General features: G+C 46.2%; 1 protein-coding gene across 5 annotated transcripts in view; it reads left to right on the forward strand.

Annotated features, from left to right (window-relative positions):
* ITSN2 (intersectin 2) overlaps positions 1 to 15,216 on the forward strand; it is a 195,723-nt gene that overhangs the window by 55,046 nt on the left and 125,461 nt on the right. For 4 of the 5 annotated variants that reach the window (XM_073568317.1, XM_073568316.1, XM_073568318.1 and 1 more), the window contains exons 5-10: positions 556 to 719; positions 2,661 to 2,864; positions 4,294 to 4,390; positions 6,578 to 6,720; positions 6,991 to 7,054; positions 10,104 to 10,241. In XM_073568317.1, coding sequence (XP_073424418.1) covers positions 556 to 719; positions 2,661 to 2,864; positions 4,294 to 4,390; positions 6,578 to 6,720; positions 6,991 to 7,054; positions 10,104 to 10,241 — 810 coding nt within the window. The remainder of the gene's footprint in view (positions 1 to 555; positions 720 to 2,660; positions 2,865 to 4,293; positions 4,391 to 6,577; positions 6,721 to 6,990; positions 7,055 to 10,103; positions 10,242 to 15,216) is intronic. The other variant, XM_073568319.1, reaches the window with a different exon arrangement.

Raw genomic sequence — 15,216 nt, forward strand, 5'->3', positions numbered from 1 at the left:
CTATACAGTAGATAACACAGGATCCACCATTCTCAATAGGTGATGTCACAGCTCACCTCCTCCTCCTGTACAATGACTGATTACACCTCTCTATACAGCAAATAGCCTAATATCCAGCGTTCACATGTAATGTCACAGCTCACTTCCTCCTCCCGTACAATGACTGATAACACCTATATATACAGTAGATAATACAGGATCCACCATTCACAATAGGTGATGTCACAGCTTACCTCCTCCTCCTGTACAATGACTGATTACACCTCTCTATACAGTAGATAACACAGGATCCACCATACATAACTGATGTCACAGCTCACCTCCTCCCCCTGCTGTACAATGACTGATAACACATCTATATAGTGATAACACAGGATCCTATGTCTCGGTGTTGCAGCGTACAAGGGTGTTTTTCCCCATGTATATGTTGGTGTGTTGTGTAGTGTTCCCCCAGACAGAAGTGATGTTTGGTACCTACAAGATGACTCCTCGCTTGTTATGAGCAGTGATGGAGGATGCGTGATAACCATTCTCTTCTCCTTGATGTCTTGGAAGGAGCCTGTCAGACCTGAACAAAGACGGGAGAATGGACCAGCTGGAGTTCTCCATCGCAATGAAGCTGATCAAACTGAAGCTGCAGGGTCAGACGCTGCCAATGATGCTCCCGCCGGTCATGAAGCAGCCGCCAGTCTTCTCGCCATTAATGTCTTCTCGCTTTGGTGTGTTTTCTGTGCTCATGATCTCCTGATGATGTTGCTCTTTCTTTTCCTAAAATCTGATATTTCTTTGAACTCTGTGCAGTACTTCATGGTGTACAGCAAATGGGGTGGAGCAGAAGGAAATGTTTGGTGGCAAAGATGGTGCATGAAATTACCTAAAGCCACTTAAAGCCAGTTTTTGTCTACTTGCCCCTCTCTTGAGAGTGGGCTACTGTTTGGCTGGGTAAGAAGCTCTTGATGAAGCCTTTAACGGAAACAATTTCTCCTGCCGGAGAGGAAGTATGAAAGAAGATAGAAAATGCCCAAGAAGATCTTACCAGAATTGAGGGGGGCTATTTGGGAGACCCTGATCTAGTAGTCACGTTGGTAGCCTGGGTCACAGCCCTGCGAAACCATCTTCTACCAGTTGGCTTCTTTCCTGGACTTGCTGATCAGAAGAAGCGACATATATGAGATCACATCCGGCTTATTAATCAGAAGAGGCGACGTGTATGGCATCATGTCCGGCTTAGTATTCTGAAGAGACGATGTGTATGGCATCACGTCCAGCTTAGTAACCGGAAGAGGTGACGTGTATGGCATCACATCCGGCTTAGTAACGGGAATTATCCGACGTGTATGATATCAAGTCCGGCTTAGTAATCAGAAGTTGATGTGTATGACATCACGTCCAGCTTAGTAACTGGAAGAGGCACTAGGTAGAAGGTTCACAGGACTCTAGTCTGGGACAGCTAACTACTTTTTTTTTTTCCAACTCTTAAAGGGAATCTGTCACCACTTTTTAGAGATATCATATAATATCATTCAATTGTGTGTCACATAAAGATTCTCTTAGCACTTTTGCTTCCCCTCTACGCATTTCTTCTTGTATAGAGCAAGACAGGGAGGGGAGGGAGCAGGTGAATAAGCCCCGCCCAGCGGACCGGACCGTGGCAGTTTACATACATCTGAACCGATATAAAAAAGGTATTAATGCATGAAAGGTGCGGGGTCAGGGGGAAGCAAAAGTACTAAGAGAATCCTTATGTGACACACAATTGAATGAGATCATTATATGATATCTCTAAAAAGGGGTGACAGATTCCCTTTAAGTCTGATCCATTATTGAGCCTTATAACATGGCTGGTAATTTTTGTCAAGCCGCAGTCTCATCCATAAAGCCAAAAAGAAGGAACACCCATCCATGGACTGCAGTTTCTTCCATGGGCCAGACAATAAACTACAGAGAAGCTAAAGGCCTCCCGATAGTATTGATTATCAAAATGTGAAAAATATTTAGTGTTCTGGAAGACAAGACATTAATTCCCACGTCTTCCCACACCTCTCAGGTCAGGAGCCCTCACCCCCTTTAATAAGGGACCACATTTAGCTTTCTGTGCACAAATGATGGGGATCAGAATAAAATGACAGGTTGTTGCATCACCTTCAATCATCTGGAGGTGCTTGCAGCATCAGAGAGGGCACAATTCTGGCCAGCAGTATTCCCATGCCGCAGGTCCGAGCTGTCAATCAGGAGTGCACTGCCCCATGATAATCTGGAGGCTGGAGAGCAGTGTGCTCCTGATCGAAAGGTCGTATGGACTCTCTGATGCTGCAAGCAGAGTTAACGTTGCCTCAAAGGCGCGTAGCTTCAGGATTGGATGAGCGCTGGGGCTCTAAGGTTGTCCGGATCCTGCAGTCTGAGCGGCTTCGGAGCAGTGCACAGGTACTAGCACTGACCAGCCCTCGGACTCAGTCTGTAAGTTACAGGTTAGACTTTGTCTGGTCTGCTCCGCTTCTCCTGCTTTGTACCATGCTGCATACAGGGGCTTCGCATACAGTATTGTGACATATTATTCCCGTGTCCTGGAATCTCTTGGTGGGAGCATCTTTCCCGATCTCCTCTAGATCCTTAGATGAACTGTGTCTTCAGCGTAATGTAATTTTATGTTCTACGTTCAGGAATGGGAAGTATGCCAAACCTGTCCATGCCGCCATCTATGCCCACGCTGTTACCCCTTGCACCCACCACTTCGTTGACCTCAATGAGTTCTCTGCCACCCATGCCTATGTCTAGTCCCTTGGTACCTTCTGTCGGCTCATCATCAACATTGCCAAAAGGAACGTCCACCCTCCTGTCCTCCTTCACTGTGCCTTTGTCCTCAAGTAAGTGTCTGCGATCTGTCTGCTTCTGTAGGCGACATATATGTGCACATGTATTTATCACATTTTTTTAATATATTTTTCATCTTTATGATGAAGCTTTGTTTTCATCTTCAAGTACTGGGGTCTGCGCTCTGGCTTTCTCTGTGTATCCCCTCTATAATCAGAGCTGTATGCAGTAAACAGCTTGGCTCCCCCTAGTGGTGGCTCCTATAAACAGAAGGTTATCATTTGCCTTTATGCCTTTTGGGGGGGTAGGAGGCGATTCGGACCCCGGTATCAGATAATTTGCTCCAGCTTCTATAAAAATGTGTTAAGAAATGAGTCCGTTCGGCCCCCTTTGTCCATTGTCATTAATTATCATCAATTCAAGTTACATGTAGACTTTGTGTCGCATTAACCTCATTGAAATCTGTAAGATCCATTGATTGTCCATTTTCATCACAGAAAATGGTGGGGGAAGACAAAATTAATAGGTGTGAATTCAGCCCAAAAAGAACAAGATCTGTCACTTAAGCCCCACAAAACTTATATCTCTTCAACCGGATTAAAACATCCATGTTTCGTGGTCTGAATACAGACTGTAATGCACAGACCGGCCATAAGTCTCCTGATCCAAACTTGATGTCCTCATAGGCCTTAAATGGAATTTATCAGCATTTTTTTTATATGTAAACCGAGAGCAGCATGATTTAAGGGCAGAGACCCTGATTCCAGTGATGTTACTTACTAGGATGTGCATAGTTTCAATACAATCAGTGTTTTATCAGCAGGAAATTATCACTACAGGACTAGGCATCCAGTGCCTCCTAGTCAACGGTTATGTGAAACCCTGCCCCCACCACTGATTGGCTGCTTTTGCTGTTCACTGTGCATAGCCAGAAAGCTGCCTATCAGTGGTTGGGGCGGGGTTGTACACAGTTAAGCATTCAGAGCTCTGTTAGATCTGCAGCAGAGAAACCACAGATTCTATCATGATGACAGCAAGCAGCCCAGTAAGTGACACATCTCTGGAATCAGGATCTCCACCCCTACATCATGCTACTCTCAGATTACATGACAAAAAAAAACCTTTTAATAAGGCTGTGGAGTCCAGGGTTAAGGGACCAGCGGTCAGTCCGGATCTTGACATACCGATGTGTGAGTCTGTCCGTAGGGAATGTTTTAATCCTGTTTTTGGCAAGGATTTTGTAGCAGATTCTGCTCAAAGAGGCACATAAAAAAGGCTTCAAATACTAATGAATAAGCTACTTAATGATTTCAATGGGAAACCGCTAATGTTAATACTTAAAGTCACAATATACAGTAAAAAATTCTAAGCCAAAGGTTTAATCTGTGGGAAATCTGCAGGAGAAACCCAGTGTGAACTTGTCCCCATTTTCTACATTTCTATTATTTTACTGATGGATGGATGTCTTGCCTTCGTTTTCAGCGCTGCCTCACAACAGCTCGCTCTCGCTGATGGCCGGAGGATTCGGTAGTGCCGGGATGCAGAAGACTCAGTCCTTGATAGACCTGGGCTCTAGCAGGTAAGAGTTTTAGGGTCTTTCCCATGACATGAAGCCCTAAAGTAAGCCTGGTATGGAGGAAGTACTGCAGCGCCTTTCATTTCTAACTGGTTCGCTGCACCTGTCCATTAAGGTGTCGGAAAGCTTGTTGGAGTATATGGACAGCTGCCCTAGAGCAGGGTGTGTGTGGCCGCTGTGGTGTGTGTGGCCGCTGTGGTGTGTGTGGCCGCTGTGGTGTGTGTGGCCGCTGTGGTGGGCCAATGATGGGAGTGATGGGGAGAGGGACAATGATGTGGTGATGGGGAGGAGGAAATGATGGAGGTGGTGGAATGGGTAATTTCTACATGAAAGGGATCATGATGGGGCATATTTCTGCATGAAGGGGATCATGATGGGGCATATTTCTGCATGAAGGGGATCATGATGGGGCATATTTCTACATGAAGGGGATCATGATGGGGCATATTTCTGCATGAAGGGGATCATGATGGGGCATATTTCTGCATGAAGGGGATCATGATGGGGCATATTTCTACATGAAGGGGATCATGATGGGGCATATTTCTGCATGAAGGGGATCATGATGGGGCATATTTCTGCATGAAGGGGATCATGATGGGGCATATTTCTGCATGAAAGGGATCATGATGGGGCATATTTCTACATGAAGGGGATCATGATGGGGCATATTTCTACATGAAAGGGATCATGATGGGGCATATTTCTGCATGAAGGGGATCATGATGGGGCATATTTCTGCATGAAGGGGATCATGATGGGGCATATTTCTACATGAAAGAGATCATGATGGGGCATATTTCTACATGAAGGGGATCATGATGGGGCATATTTCTGCATGAAGGGGATCATGATGGGGCATATTTCTACATGAAGGGGATCATAATGGGGCATTTGGCATGTGTTGGCACTTCGTCATAAATTGAATTTTAGTTTGCAGTTTGGGCACTCTCTCAGGTTCCCCATCACTGGCCTAGAGGGACCACCAGGATAGAGAGTGATTACAAGGACAGCCATTCTCTAAATGGTGCCCTCGAATACTACATTGCCCCTGCAGGGTATATGCCATCCCTGCAGGGAACATGACCTGGGTTAGGACTCATTCAGACAAGCAAATAAATCGGATAAAACTCACATTTCTAAAGTTCCTATAGTTCAGAGGGAACTCTTCCTTTGCCTGTGACACTATTTTTGGTGCCTACATGTATTAATTAACCTGAAATCCTGGGTACACCATGCAAGGCCGTGATTGATTTCCTGAGTGCAAAGAAAACAAATCTTATTAATTTGGAGTTTGGAGTGTAATTCGCTCACAGAATTTGGTGCTGAAAACTTCCAGGACCAGACTTGCATGATGCCATCCAGATCTCGAGTGAGAATGGACCGTCGTCCAATAAAAGAGAATTCTAAAGTTCATTCTTACAATTGCGCTTCACTTTTACGGAGAGTCCCTCTATCTCCAGTCCGGGTAAGTCATTTTGCATTCAATAGTCGGCTCCGAAAACTGGGAAGTGTTACCTATGCCTCTTGTGAACTGTGTGCATGTGATGGGGTCGGTGTGTGAGTGTGAAATGTAGTGGTACTTGTACTTGGAAGATTTTCAGTGTTGCTCGGTCTTGTTTGGCTCAGCTCATCAGGAAGGGGCAAACTATTTATATGTACTTGTAGCTCTTTCAAAGACAATTCTTGTACGTGGCCGATCCGTGCCTTCGTTACTGAGAAATCAAATGACTGTGGCAGATGGGAACCCTCCGTCACTCCAGCTCTATTCTCATCCTGCTTAACTGACAACCTCTATGCTGTGTGACTTCATGCCAAAGGAGGAGCGAAACTGCAATACCTCACCTAACCTATGGATAGGGGTGGTGCTGTTTCTGGAACAAAATGGCTATAATTTTTTAACCCTTGCACCCGTCTCTGCTGACGGTGCTATACTCCATAACTGACTGTAGTATTCACTTCAGCTACCATGAAGTGTCACACCCTTACAGAAAAGGGTGAGTCTCCAATATGGACACCTCCAGGGAACATTTCATACATATATGAAACTTTTAATACATGTGGTTGTAATATCTGATTAAGGAAACAAGCATTAAGAACGGTTGACATTGCCTTTAAGATGGGAGTCGTAGGTGTCTGCAATGATGGAGTGATTTTTATTTATTTTTTTTCACCTTTTTGCTTTTTAAGTTCCAATTCCTCTTCTACCACATCACTGACTGGCAACTCCCCGAAGTTTAGCACCCACGACTGGGCCGTGCCGCAGGCCTCCAGGCTGAAGTACAGACAGAAGTTTAATAGCCTTGATAAAACCATGTGCGGCTACCTAACAGGTGGGTATGTGTGTGGGTACACAGGGTGGCGCCACGCATGACACTGCCCCTGAATGTAACCCCTCACCGCTCTGACCTCCCCTGGCTGCGGGACGGGGCACGGACCAGAACGGTCTGTTGTGTAAAGGGGCACACCATTTACAAGATGGCACTGACGTGTTTTTGTTTAGTACTAATGGAACTTATAGGAAAACCTTATATAAAGGGAGAGATCCTTTTTATGTTGAGTTTAGACAGCACGTTCATGGCTGTTACGTTTTCTATTTTCAGGGTCTCAAGTGAAGTCATCACTGGTACAATCCAGCCTCTCACACACCCAGCTGGCTACGATATGGTAAGACACCTGAATGCGGCATCACCTAAAGCACTAGGGGAGGAGTCTGGGCAGGGGAGAAGGAGTCCACTGGGCGGCTCCCGCCTCCTACCAGCCCAGCTGGATTAACTGCTCGCTCCCTACTTGTTTATAGGAAGACCAGTCAATCTGGCTGGTAAGATCCCGCCCAAGAGACGCCCAGTTTCAGGGTTACATGATGTAGGGTCAGTCGTTCTCAGACAATTATTTATTGCTAGATTCATATGAAAGCTGAAAAGCATTTAATTATCTGACTAATCTAACTGTAAAGAATCCTTTCCTGTATAGAAATCTAACTTGCACTCCTTAACGTTGAAATCAGAACACCAGGAAGGAAAAGTCGTGGAGTGATAGAAATCACAGGATAGATGAAAAATTGGAAAAAAAATAATCAAATGGTGATTTATTCTGTATGGAGTATGACGCCACATGCAGAAATCCCCTCACTTACAGCCTTGGCTGCTACCGGTGAGGTTACTAATGGTCATTTAAGATGTGTTCTGCTATTGTGACTGCGCTTGGGCAAATCATCAAGATCTGCTGCTGGCAGCTTCAGTGTCATTGCCAATGACGTCCCAGATGTGCTTGATGGGAGACAAGTCTGGGGACACTGGAGCCATGGTAGCACCTTCAATCCAAACAGGACTTATCCCCCTTGAGCACATTGGGGACATCATTGGTCGCTGCCAGCAGCAGATCTTGATGATTTACCCAAGTATATTAAGTAAAGCAGAACATTCTCAAGACAACCATTACTGACCTTATTGATAACAGCCAAGGCTGTAAGTGCGGGGAATATATTTTGCAAATGTTGTCTCAATTTGTCCATAATTTTCAGATCTGTAACATATCTCTACATCATTTCATTCCCATAACTCCATCACATTTCCTTCTTGGCGTTACAATTCCAATTGGGGAATGTATTTCTCAGACACGCCATAGTGTAAATCGTAACTTCCTATAATGAGTGGGTTTGTCTAGATATCATGCTGACTATGGCTTGGGCGGGATGAAGGGCCCCCTTACAAGCTCCTGGTGTATGTCTGTACACATGAGGCTCTGCCTTTGTGGCAAGTCGCATCAATCTGAATTGTGTCTGCAACATTTTGCAAAAATCCTTTTTGCTGTAACCTAAAGCTGTAAATAGCTGCAAAAAGAACTCTTCCTGTAGAATTAACCAGCCCCCCTCCTATAGTGCAAATGTAGCTCTGCACCAATTGGAATACACTTCCATAGTATATTGCCCCCCATAACAGAAGGATATTACTGGGCATGTGACCAAGCCCCCCTGTAGAGACTGAGGGCCCGGGGGGGGGGGGGGGGGGAGAGGCTGATGATGGAGCGGCCACATTGTACAGGCAAACAATCCACAGTCATAAGAACCGGACATGAACAGGCACAGTCTCGTACACTGCCAGGCTTGATTAGAAAGAAAGGAAGGAAGATGGAGGATGTTTAGGGAAATCCGCCGCTGTTTCTGCACTGTGATGTATAAGGAATACATCTATCCTTTATCTCCACGTTCCTCCTCCATGAGAACACGGCCAGGTTCACGCAGCGTCTGCTGATTGTTTGCTTTCGTTGCTTACTCTGCAGATAATTCCCTTCTGACAGTCCAGCTATAACTGTGTTGACTTTGTAACCTTAAAGTGACGCCTATAACAAGTTTTGAACCTGTAAGTGTCGCCCAAAAGCTGTATAAAAGCCTGGGTCTTGCTGCTGATTTTGGTGCACATGCTTGGCCAGGAACTGTCCTGATATGCCTTCTCTGTAACTTGCTATCCACTCTTCAAGAGTGAGTTGATTCCCTTTCATCAGCATTCAGCCAGCACTATAGGAGCTGGGACTCTCCCTACCTGTAGCAAAAGTCATCAGCCCGCTCACTGTTCCTGTGTGGTGGGAGGTGCTGTCCTGCCCCCTCCTCTGTGGTGGGAAGCACCAACCCACCCCTCCCCCTCTGTGGCAGGAGGCGCAGGCTCTCCCCCTGCTCCTGTGTGGCGGGAGGTGCTGGCCCGCTCCCCTGCCTTCTGTGTGTCAGGAGGCGCTGGCCCCCCCCGCCTCCTGTGTGGATGAAGGCGCTGGCCCACCCCCTGCCTTCTGTGTGTCAGGAGGCGCTGGCCCCTCCCCGCCTCCTGTGTGGCGGGAGGCTCAGGCTCGCCTCCTGTGTGGCGGGAGGTGCTGGCCCGCTCCCCTGCCTTCTGTGTGTCAGGAGGCGCTGGCCCCCCCCGCCTCCTGTGTGGAGGAAGGTGCTGGCCCACCCCCCTGCCTTCTGTGTGTCAGGAGGCGCTGGCCCCTCCCCCGCCTCCTGTGTGGTGGGAGGCTCTGACTTGCCTCCTGTGTGGCGGGAGGTGCTGGCCCGCTCCCCTGCCTTCTGTGTGTCAGGAGGCGCTGGCCCCCCCCACCTCCTGTGTGGAGGAAGGTGCTGCCCCCCCCCCCCTGCCTCCTGTGTGGAGGAAGGCGCTGGCCCACCCCCCTGCCTTCTGTGTGTCATGAGGCGCTGGCCCCTCCCCCGCCTCCTGTGTGGCAGGAGGCTCTGGCTCGCCTCCTGTGTGGCGGTAGGTGCTGGCCCGCTCCCCTGCCTTCTGTGTGTCAGGAGGCGCTGGCCCCTCCCCCGCCTCCTGTGTGGCGGGAGGCTCTGGCTCGCCTCCTGTGTGGAGGAAGGCGCTGGCCCGCTCCCCTGCCTTCTGTGTGTCAGGAGGCGCTGGCCCCTCCCCCGCCTCCTGTGTGGCGGGAGGCTCTGGCTCGCCTCCTGTGTGGAGGAAGGCGCTGGCCCGCTCCCCTGCCTTCTGTGTGTCAGGAGGCGCTGGCCCCTCCCCCGCCTCCTGTGTGGCGGGAGGCTCTGGCTCGCCTCCTGTGTGGAGGAAGGCGCTGGCCCACCCCCCTGCCTTCTGTGTGTCAGGAGGCGCTGGCCCCTCCCCCGCCTCCTGTGTGGCGGGAAGCGCCGGCCTGCCCCCTGCCTCCTGTGTGAATTTTAATCTGAAGGAGTTTTGTTATAATTCATAATCTTGAATTTTTCTCATGTGTCTCGTAGGTCACTCGCTGACATTGACAGAAAGGGAAAACTGAAAGCTGATGAGTTTGTGCTAGCCATGCATTTAACAGATATGGCAAAAGCCGGCCAGCCGCTTCCTCTGACTCTGCCCCCAGAGCTGTTGCCACCATCATTTCGGTTAGTGTACAGTATATTAAATAGTCTGCACATTGTATTGGTTACACCTGTACATGTATACTGTTTTGGGGTCTGGATTTGTCCACTCACTGCAGGACAGCTGGTTGTACCTCCCGCTCAGGTTTGCAGAGTAATAACTTCACTTTCTCAACGTAAGAAAAAAAAATTGAATTTTTAATGATTTTTTTTTTCTTTATTGTTGTCTAAGTTTGGGTGCTTCATAGTCAGTTTTCTTATAGGCTATAAATACTTACTATTGTCAGCTGCCAGAGGGGGAAGGAGATTGATTCAGTCTAGAGCTTGCTTCCAAAAATGCAGACTAGTAGCACCAAAGGGGACATATGTAAGCCAGAAATGATTAAAAAGGTATTATATATACAGGGTACATTATCTCACATCCTATCAAGTGTTTGGCATTTATATGATTCATGGCAGAACTCCTTCCCGACATGTAGGTGTGCTTATATATGGAGTAGAGTGTTTAACAAAGCCGGACCTGCCTCTAATTAATAAAGGTTCAAATCACCCTCCTTTTCCTATTGCAAAAAGAAAATTTAAAAAAAAAAGTTGTTTATTTTGTTACAGGCAACGTCCCCCAGACAATAAAGATTGCTGTTATCAGGCACTTCTCATTCCCAATAAAATCAATAATAAGTATATACTATGGTAAAGTGAATGGGGTGTTTCTGAGCTACATCCCATCCCACAGAAAAAAAAAAAAAAAAAAATACTTCTTGATGGAGAAATATAAGTGGATATGGCTGTAGGAATAAATGTAGGGGAAAAAAAAGTCCCCTGGTGAATGTGAGTACCCCTTTAAGGCTGTGGTTTATCTGTACTGGCCAGCTGCTACATGACGGATGCTGAGCCTAGATAAGAGGTTGATGGCCGTTCTGCTGCTGCTGGCTGCCTCTCCCCGGACAGAGCGCAGCTATTACAGCCTGATGGGGTGCCCGGGTTGTATGCGGAGGGCGAGGTGAGTACGCTCTGGGTCTACGCCACCATCTGTGTATGTAGAGTTATGGGGCCGTGGTCTGCGACCACCCGCTGCTGCCGAGATGCCGCCCCCGGGATGCCTTCACATCTGCAGAAGTAGAACTCACAACCTGCACGACAACAAATGCCGGGAGTTGTAAATCTGCAACTGCTGGGGGGCCGCAGAGGCACGATGACCTTCAGAAAGCGGGAGACGGGGTCGTCTAAGGAAAGAACATCTTCTTACTTGTAAGATATGTGCTGCTTTTTTTGTGATTATTATATGTACTTGTTAAAAATCTTGTCAGAGTTTTTTCATGGAATGTAAAGTTATTAGACTTTACATACCATGAAAAAAAACCAAAAAAAAAACCATACCATCGGACTCTTGGGGGTTGTGCACCTGACGCCTTATTCAGGCGGATATCGATTTGAAAGCCTTCTGAAAAAGCACAACCTAAATGCTCAAACCCCTTGGAATGTATGCTTTTCTATGTAAAGTCGACTCGCTGCACAAATATTCAGGTTTTTGAGGTTTTCAAAGACACCCAAGTGGTCATAAGAAGTGAGGGAATCATTCTTCACTCGGAAGACACTGTACACTTGACAATATAACAATAGAAGTCAATGGGATGGCGCTCAGAAGGCACCCGAGCATCTAAAAGGCATCAAGGCCACACAAAAGCTAAAAAAAAAAAAAAAAAAAGTGCTGGAAACAAACAAACAAAAATATTCAGAAAAAGATGCTTTAGTGAAAAAACAACAATAAAATAACCTTTCCTGAAGCGTCATCCTCTTGAAAAACTCAACGGGTTTTCCCACCTGAGAGATACAGTGCCTTGCGAAAGTATTCGGCCCCCTGGAACTTTTCAACCTTTTCCTACATATCATGCTTCAAACATAAAGATGCCAAATGTAAATCTTTGGTGAAGGATCAACAACAAGTGAAACACAATTGTGAAGTTGAACGAAATTTCTTGGTTATTTTAAATTTTTTTGGAAATTCAAAAACTGAAAAGTGGGGCGTGCAATATTATTCGGCCCCTTTAATTTAACCCCTTCCCGACCTTTGACGCCACATAGGCATCATGAAGAGTCGTGCCAATACGACCCTATGTGGCGTCATGAATTGATTGCCCCCCTGCAGGTCGGGTGGCCGGGGTCACTGATGGGTCCCCCGACCCGCACACAGAGGAACCTTTATAGTTAACCCAAGGAGGCGTGGCTTAGCGCCCACGTGCCTACGATCGCTCTGATTGGCTGTTAAAAGTGAAACAGCCAATCAGAGCGATAGTAATATTTCATCAATGAAATTTGATGAAATATTACAAATCAGCCATGGCCGATGCTGCAGTAGCAGCGGACATGGCCAGAGACACTGGTCCAACCCCCCCCCCCCATCGTGTAACGGGGGCGATCTGCCCCCAGACACTGAATGACAGTGGCGATCTGCCGCCGCTGTCATAATTTGCTCCCCCCGCCTTCTCTCCGCTTCCCCGAGCTTCCAATCACCTCCTCTCCCACCCCCCTAGTACCTTCCGAGTGCCGCTGTCGCTCCCGGTGTCCAGCGGTCCCGGATCATGAGCGCCGCCATCTTGGAAAATGGCGGGCGCATGCGCAGTGCGCCTGCTCGAATCTGCCTGCTGCAGATTCCATTCATTCATTTTGATCGCTGTGATAAACTATCACAGTGATCAAAATAAAATAAAAAGTAAATAAACCCCCCCCTTTATCACCCCCATAGGTAGGCACAAATAAAATAAAGAAAATATTTTTATTTTTCCATTAGGGTTAGAATTGGAAATGGGGTTTGGGTTGGAAATAGGGTTAGGACTGGAATTAGGGTTAAGAATAGGGTTAGGGGTGTGTTAGGGTTGGGATTAGGGTTAGGCTAGTGGTTAGGGTTATGGTTTGGGTTGGGATTAGAGTTAGGGGTGTGTTGAGGTTAGGGTTATGGTTAGGGTTGGGATTAGGGTTAGGGATGTGTTGGGGTTAGGGGTGTGTTTGGGTTAGGGTTGGAGTTAGAATTGAGAGGTTTCCACTGTTTAGGCACATCAGGGGGTCTCCAAACGCGACATGGTGCCACCATTGATTCCAGCCAATTTTGCGTTCAAAAAGTCAAACGGCGCTCCCTCCCTTCCAAGCCCCGACGTGTGCCCAAACAGTGGTTTACCCCAACGTATGTTGGATCAGCGTACTCAGGAAAAATTGTACAACAACTTTGGGGGTCTAATTTCTCCTGTTACCCTTGGGAAAATAAAAAAATGGGGGCTAAATAATTATTTTTGTGGAAAAAAAATTATTTTTTGTATTTTCACGTCTCTGCGTTATAAACTTCTGTGAAGCACTTGGGGGTTCAAAGTGCTCAACAGACATCTAGATAAGTTCCTTTGGAAGGTCTAGTTTCCAAAATGGGGTCACTTGTGGGGTGTTTCTACTGTTTAGGCACATCAGGGGCCCTGCAAACGTAACGACGCCCGCAGACCATTCCATCAAAGTCTGCATTTCAAAACGTCACTACTTCCATTCCGAGCCCCGACGTGTGCCCGAACAGTGGTTCCCCCCCACATATGGGGTACCAGCGTACTCAGGAAAACTGTACTACACCTTTTGGGGTCCAATTTATCCTGTTACCCTTATGAAATAAAAGATTGCAGACTAAAAAATAATTTTTTGAGGAAAAAAAATATTTTTTTATTTTCACGGCTCTGCGTTATAAACTTCTGCGAAGCACTTGGGGGTTCAAAGTGCTCACTATACATCTAGATAAATTCCTTAGGGGATCTAGTTTCCAAAATGGCGTCATTTGTTGGGGAGCTCCAAAGTTTAGGCACACTGGGGATCTCCAAACACGACAGTGTCCGCTAACGATTGGAGCTAATTTTCCATTCAAAAAGTCAAATGGCGCTCCTTCCTTTCTGGACCCTGCCGTGCACCCAAACAGTGGTTTATGAGGTATCTGTGTACTCAGGCGAAATTGCCCAACAAATTTTAGGATCCATTTTATCCTGTTGCCCATGTGAAAATGAAAAAACTGAGGCTAAAAGAAACTTTTTTTTCACAAAAATTATTTTTTTTTTTTTACAGATCCATTTGTGAAGCACCTGGGGGTTCAAAGGGCTCACTATGCATCTAGATAAGTTCCTTGGAGGGTCTAGTTTCCAAAATGGGGTCACATGTGGGGGAGCTCCAATGCTTAGGCACACGGGGGGTCTCCAAACGCAACATGGCAACTGCTAAATATTCCAGCATATTTTCCATTCAAAAAGTCAAATGGCGCTCCTTCCCTTCTGAGCCCTGCCGTGCGCCCAAACAGTGGTTTATGACCACATATGACGTATCGGTGTACTCGGGAGAAATTGCTCAACAAATTTTAGCATCCATTTTATCCTGTTGCCCATGTGAAAATGAAAAAATTGATACTAAAAGAAAATTTTTGTTGGAAAAATTAAAATGTCCATTTTTCCTTCCACGTTGCTTTAGTTCCTATGAAGCACCTGAAGGGTTAATAATCTTCTTGAATGTAGTTTTGAGTAGCTTGAGGGGTGCAGTTTTTAGAATGGTGTCAATTTTAGGTATTTTCTGCCATATAGACCCCTCAAAGTGACTTCAAATGTGAGGTGGTCCCTAAAAATATTGGTTTTGTAAATTTTGTTGTAAAAATGAGAAATCGCTGGTCAACTTTTAACCCTTATAACTTCCTAACAAAAAAAAAATTTGTTTCCAAAATTGTGCTGATGTAAAGTAGACATGTGGGAAATGTTATTTAGTATCTATTTTGTGTCACATAACTTTCTGGTTTAACAGAATAAAAAATTCAAAATTTGAGAATTGCGAAATTTTCAAAATTTAAGCCAAATTTCTGATTTTATCACAAATAAATGCAAAAATTATCAACCTAAATTTACAAAAAACATGAAGCCCAATGTGTCAAGAAAAAACAATTTCAGAATCGCTAGGATGCGTTGAAGCGTTCCTGAGTTATTACCTGATAAAGGGA

Source organism: Dendrobates tinctorius, unplaced genomic scaffold (assembly GCF_039654945.1).
Source record: "Dendrobates tinctorius isolate UK_male_01 unplaced genomic scaffold, ASM3965494v1 ptg000021l, whole genome shotgun sequence".
NCBI classification, from domain to species: domain Eukaryota; kingdom Metazoa; phylum Chordata; class Amphibia; order Anura; family Dendrobatidae; genus Dendrobates; species Dendrobates tinctorius.